At 39.9% G+C, this 6,600-nt stretch overlaps 1 protein-coding gene across 1 annotated transcript; it reads right to left on the bottom strand.

Moving 5' to 3' along the window:
• Nucleotides 1-1,501: 1,501 nt before the first annotated feature.
• Nucleotides 1,502-5,219, bottom strand: LOC136488299 (receptor kinase-like protein Xa21). The gene is made up of 2 exons (XM_066485282.1): nt 2,483-5,219; nt 1,502-1,872 (listed from the first exon to the last, which is right to left on the bottom strand). Exons 1-2 carry the CDS (start codon nt 5,160-5,162, stop codon nt 1,502-1,504), a joined length of 3,051 nt encoding a protein of 1,016 aa, XP_066341379.1. The 5' UTR covers nt 5,163-5,219.
• Between the last annotated feature and the right edge of the window lie 1,381 nt (nt 5,220-6,600).

Raw genomic sequence — 6,600 nt, 5'->3', positions numbered from 1 at the left:
TTGATTCTACAGATCAACTTTTAGGACGCTCTTCGGCGTGCTTCCCTACAGCACAAATGCAGCACAAAATTATCTCCCTCGTATGACCAATAGTACTATACAAATATAATCCACGTACAAACATATTAGCTTAATTGATGTGTGTCTAAATTATAATTATTAAAATAGATTTTAACTCTAAGATCCAAACGGGGCCTAAAAGAAATTACTAACATTTATGACACAAAATATATATTACATAATACCAATTTACAGTGAAGATATTCGGAGGAATATTTTCTATGAATTCAGTTAAGTTTCATAAAATTTGCCTTATTTCAAAGAATGGGGTCTCTTTTTTTTTGGACGCGGTCCGGCAATCTGATTTTCTTTCTTGGGCTATTCTGGTGATGAAAGGCGCTCATCACCAGAGCCAGCCCAGGCCAGTCCGCGTGCGGGGGCGTATCCTATTTTACTCGCCACGGCGCATGAGGCCCAACACTGACGGCCCACGGTGTGCCCTTCGAATTTCTCGGCCCACTTGAGAGAGATGCACACGCCGCTTCCAATTAGTGCCCACGGACCTGAAGGTTCCACAATCCAAATCCGCTGCCCGGCTCCAACCCACCCCAGCGTCAGCCGCTTCCACCTCCAGCTACGGTGCCGACGTCGACAGAGACTCATCACCGCCAGCGACCTCTGCTCCGGTGAGACACCGGCCGCTCTGTTTCCTTTTCCCCCTTCCTTTGCATCCCCGTGCGTGGATCGATCCCCGTGCGTGGCTCGATGAATCCGATTCCGCACGTACACTGGGCTGGTCTGTAGTCTTCGTTTCAATCGAGTCGTGCTCGTTCATTTGATGAAGTGCACGGGACATGGGGGTCGGGGTGACGGATGCCACCCAACACGCCGGTGGATCTGGCCACTGGTGACGGTGAGATGGACGATCTGCTGTATATGCCATCGCTGCCTGAGGAGCCCCATGCTTATTAGGTAGCAACTACTTAATTCTCCTTTATATGCTCGTAGAAAAAAACTTTCTTGTTGTTTTGGCACTAGCTGTTGATTCCTTGTCGTCTAAATGTTTGATAAAATGCGCAGGAAGTCAGGACCTCAACAGCCAGTTAGTGCCTGGGCACAGGGATTCAGTGGACATCGAGATCCATCAGGTTTGTTTCACAGCAAATCTGTATTACTGAGTACCGGATACATTGTATGAAATGGTTATCAGTATCTTTAGATCTACAATCCATGTTTATTGATTTGGTAGCCTGAAACTGCGTATGGTTGAAACAGTGTATGAACCTACTTATCGGTCACCCACTTTAAACCTGCAGCTCCACATGTGGGCATTTTCCTTGCATGCCAAAGCGAGTCACTTGTAGGAGGGGTTCATCGTCGACAAGGACCAGGAGTCAGCAGTGATGGGAGCTCTGCAACACCAATACAAAGGTTATTTTCATCAAAACCTATATAAACTACCATCAGAAATCAACTTGGCACTGAACTGTCTAGTGTTACCTCAGGTTCCTCTCAGATAAGCCTCCTTTATTCCGTGCAGCCTTGCAGCCACTCCCTGCATGTCCATGCGCTCATTTGGGGATGGGTTGGCGCAGCAAAGTCCAATCTGAAGCAGTGAGAGTAAACACTCCAAGCGTTTCTCTTTCATGGCTACTGAAGTTTCTTGTGAGACATCATGCTCATCTTCTAGTAGGTCAGGATCTATAATCCTTAATATACTTTCAGGAACGTTCGTCTCGACAAATTTAACAATATTCAGTCCATCCTTGAACATGTCATCCGTTGGCCTCCTCCGTAAGATTATTTCAAGGATAACAATTCCAAAGCTGTAAACATCCCGAGCGATTGTAACTTCTGTGCCTGTTGCACACTCTGCAGATTGCATATTGTCAGAGAAACAAGCATGTGAAAGCAACTATTTAATCTCGCAACCATTGTTAGAACAGATGATACATTGATTATTTTTAACCATTGTTGGAACAGATAATATTTTCTTCCAAGTGAACATAGACAATATAATTAAGAATTCCATGGCCTGTAGAAAGTATAACCTCGATGAAATGTGGTACTGTAATCTCCTTTTAATTGTCGGTGTTAAACTATTCTGGGTAATTTTGGACTTTATGATGTTTGCAAGATGTTATTAGTCTGCTCAACATATTGTTCTTTCCCTTATCAAAACAAAACATATTGTTCTTTCTATATATTGGCTCTTATACTCATGCTATTAAGAAGAACATATACAAAGATAGACCAGCCTAGCCTTGAATATGGCCATATGGGAACCACCACTATTCTTCCCCCTATGAATCTATCCCTAAGACGTCACGGTTACAATGTTAGACATGCTCATATTTATGAGAAGCATAGTTACATGGGTCCAACACAAACTCTGCACCCTATTGGTTATACAGCTCTAGGTCCAAACTTAATCAACAAGTTCACAATTGAAGATGCAGTATATATATCGGAGTAACATTACCTGGAGCAACGTAGCCAATTGTTCCCTTTATAACCATTGAAGAAGCCGAAAGTGAATCGCCAAAAGACGACACTGCAGAATCAACTTTAAACATTGCAAGACCAAAGTCTCCAACATGTGCTATCATATTGTCATCCAAAAGAATGTTGCTAGGCTTCAGATCACAATGAACAATAGTTCCTTGGTTGTTATGATGGAGGTATTCCATTGCATCTGCGATATCCACTACAATGCTTAACCTTTGAGCCAATGTAATGTGGCTCAGAGTTGAAGTGCTCCCATCACCAGGAACCGAGTGCAACAAAGTATACAAATCACCTTGTGGCATGAACTTATAAACTAAAGCTTTGAAATCATTTCCCTTTGAATCAATACTCGAGCATGCAGTTAGGATAGGGACTAGATTGCGATGCCGTACATTTCTTAAAGCGTTACATTCTGCAATGAAGCTCTTTTGTGCTCCTTTTATCTCTAGGCTGAAAACTTTGACAGCAACAACGATTCTGTCTTCAAACAAACTTCCTTGGTATACAGAAGAATATCTTCCTTTGCCAATTAATTTGGATGTGGAGAACCCCTCTGTTGATCTTGCAAGATCATTGTAAGAAACTTTGGGGAACTTTCTATCAAATGAGGGCAAAGGTACATTTTCTTTCTTTCGTTTTCCTCTCCAGAACAACATTACAGATATGACTATCACAAGTGATGCAATGCTGGTTAATGGGATCAAGACTTTCAGAACAATAAAATGCTTGTGCTTTGCTGAATTCAAATGCATTGCAGGACACGGGCGTAGGTGCATGGCCGGTTCCCCTCCACAGAGGCCTATGTTTCCATCAATCCACAGTGAAGTTAAATTGCTGAATATTCCAGCTGTTGGGACCTCACCCTCTAGTTGGTTGAATGACAAATCTAGTTGCTGAAGAAATTTTAGGCTTCCAAAAGACACTGGTATTGATCCAACCAGGTGGTTGTGAGACAAGTTGAGAATTTGTAGGTTATTTATATTGCCTAATGAAGTGGGTATGCTTCCACTGAAAGCATTATCGTCCATCTTGATATCTTCCAAACTTTCACAGTTACCCAAAGTGTTAGGGATTTCTCCAGATAGACTGTTTGATGAAATATCCAAATATGTGAGCTGTTTGGCATTGCCAATATCAGGATGAAGTGGTCCATCTAGGTTGTTGGAATATAATTTAATCTTCAGCAAGGTTGGAATTCTGAAGAGCTCCTTTGGCATGGTGCCATGAAGATTATTGTTGGAAATATACAACTTTTCAAGTGTTTGGAGGTTTCCCAGGCTTGAGGGTATGTGCCCATCCAGCTGGTTCGATGCTAGTTGGAGTAAATTTAAATTGGACAAATTAGAAAGCGATGCTGGAATGGGTCCTGTAAAGATGTTGTAACCTAATGTTAATCTCTGCAAGTATTTCAGGGTTCCAAGCCATTCTGGAATCACACCTGTAAATCGATTCACACCCAATTCTATACTGACCAGATGACGAAACTTTGCTACACCAGAAGGAAAATCTCCTGACAGTTGGTTTTTCGACAAGTACAGGAACCGGAGTTGGCTGGAAAGGTTAGCTAATGAATTTGGCACATTGCCTTCGAGATGATTACTCAGAACTGTGAATACTTGTAGCTCGGTGGAATTAGCCAAGCTGTCCATAAACTTCCAGTCTTCCTTGTTCCTTGCTTGGAGTTTGTTGAACTCGAGACTTAGTGCATACAGCTTCTGAAGTTTGCCGATTGAGCTAGGAATCACCCCAGTGAGCTTATTCCTTGACATATCAAGAATGATCAGCTCGGAAGCATTTGTTATTGATGGTGGAATGTGCCCATGAAAGAAGTTGCCGCCTAGAGACATATATTTCAGGTTGGGCAGAGAGAGACCGAGGTTTGCTGGTAAATCTCCGCTTAGGCTGTTGGAAGCAACGCTAAACACAACTAGTTTAGAGAGATTCAGAACGATCTGTGGGAAATCACCTGACAACTTATTGTCGCCGAGCTGCAGCTGTTGCAGCCCACTTAGGCTTGCAAACTCATTTGGGATGTTTCCCTCGATATTATTATTCATGCAAGTAAAATTCTTTAGCATTGTGATATTGGCAAAAGAAGCAGGGATGGTTCCAGTAAGATTATTAGCAGCGAGAATCACCTTTTGGAGGCTATTAGGCAAGTCTGCAGGAATCTGTCCAGCTAGTTTGTTCTTACTCAGCCATAGCTCCTTGAGTTTTGAACAATTTGCAAGGCTGGGCACCCCTCCCTGTAGCGTGTTGTCATTCAGTTTGAGAATTTGGAGGTGATGAAGGTGACCAAGGTATTCAGGGATCTCCCCAAAAAATGAATTCCCCGACAATATTAGGACTTTTAGGAATGTTAGGTTTCCAAGTGATGGAGATATTTGCCCAATCAAATTTTTGTTTGTGAGATTCATAGAACTGACACGATGTGGGTGCTTGACACTGCATAAGACACCTTCCCAGCTACAGAAGTTGGTGCTGTCATTCCAAGAAATTAAGGCTTCGTTTGGATCACTGATTGTCCTTTTGAACTCCAGTAGTGACAGCCTATCTGTGTAGTTTCCGCTGATTGAACACATGGCAATATGTGTACAACAAGCCATCAGCACTAAGAGAAACTGTACTTGGATTGCAGGAACCATCATATTCATAGGTAGTCTTGTTACGCCGCTTGAATATGGATCCTGATTATATGCACCAATAAAAAGTGCAAGAAGCTCAGATAAGTGTTACTGTTATTAATACTGACTAGTCTATCAACCTGTGCGTGCTCTTGCATAAGCTGAAATCATATGAGAAATAAGTATAAATGTTCGTAGATAAATTTAAATACACACAATTAATCAAAATCCTTTATCTTTGTTTATATTTGTTTGTTCATTTTTCTGACATCATATATCCATATATATTTTATAATCTCTATCTCGTTATGATAAATTGTTTACAGTTCCCCCCTGTGTATTGCACCTTTATGCGTCTTCGATATGTTTTAGTTGAAACGTTAACTTAAATTATGTCTGTGTTGTTTGCATACCATGTGTTGTAATGTCATAAATCCTATAAATTCTTAAATAACATATTGCCAATAATTCGGTAGACAGTAATTAATATTAACAATAATGGAAGTTTGATCTAGTTGTTCCAAAATACCCACATCAGGCATTGTCTAAAACAAACAAAATTAACGTCCCAGATTTTCATCCAACTTAACGACATTTTCTATTATGACACATAATCTGTAGTGACTCCCAAAATTTACATCTAAATTGCTCATTTCTATCATTAGGAAAGGTTATGTAAAGTTCATATTTTAATTACCACCTCTTCCATTATTAGAAATAAACTAAAAGAGCCCTTTAAATTTTACAACTAAATTATCCACATAAGATATTTTGGAGTATGCATACAAATTGTGTGGCAACATGCATGCCAAGCAATTATACATGCACGAGATATAAGTATATATTTTTCTTAGTACACAAATCATTAAAGTGCTTCCTTAACCAATCACAAGCAATGACACTAACAATATACTTTAATTGAATTATATTAATACTCTATCACATCTAATTTTAAGTTGTACAATAAATTACTTAAGTTGTACCTTTAAGTAAATTTGTACATTTTAAGTGAAACGGTTATAACATTTTTTTATAGTTTAATCTACTATTCATATTTTTTGATAGGAGAAAGTTAACATCTTGTGCATTGTGGTATAGGTTGAAATTCATGGTTACGCCATGAAGTAATCAAAGTGTGGTCTAGGATCTAGAATTCATGTTTTACGAAAATTCTAAAAGAAAGTTTCAACTTAACACAACAAAGAGTAAAAAAGTGCAATACCTAAAAAGATCAGAACTAGAAAGCTAAAATATAGATTCATGAAGTCATAGCACATGGGCTGCAACAAGAGCTAAGTTTACTAAAGCTGAAGTTTCAACTAAATACATATTGCAGACACGCGATGGGGTCATGCTAAAGGGGAAACAACAAAGTTTATCATAACAAGATAGGAAAAAGTCTACTTGACCCCCCAACTATCATACTTGGTCTACTTCACCCCCTCAACTATGAAACCGTCTGTTTTAC

This window comes from Miscanthus floridulus, chromosome 10 (genome assembly GCF_019320115.1).
Source record: "Miscanthus floridulus cultivar M001 chromosome 10, ASM1932011v1, whole genome shotgun sequence".
Classification (NCBI taxonomy): domain Eukaryota; kingdom Viridiplantae; phylum Streptophyta; class Magnoliopsida; order Poales; family Poaceae; genus Miscanthus; species Miscanthus floridulus.
The sequence above is the reverse complement of the archived record's forward strand: the minus strand, read 5'-3'. Positions and strand labels throughout refer to the sequence as shown.

Coding starts and splice junctions, on each gene's coding strand:
- LOC136488299 (XM_066485282.1), bottom strand. CDS start 5,162: ATGAATATGATGGTTCCTGCAATCCAAGTACAGTTTCTCTTAGTGCTG. Junction 1,873..2,482: donor AATTGGCTACGTTGCTCCAG/GTAATGTTACTC, acceptor TGCAATCTGCAG/AGTGTGCAACAGGCACAGAA.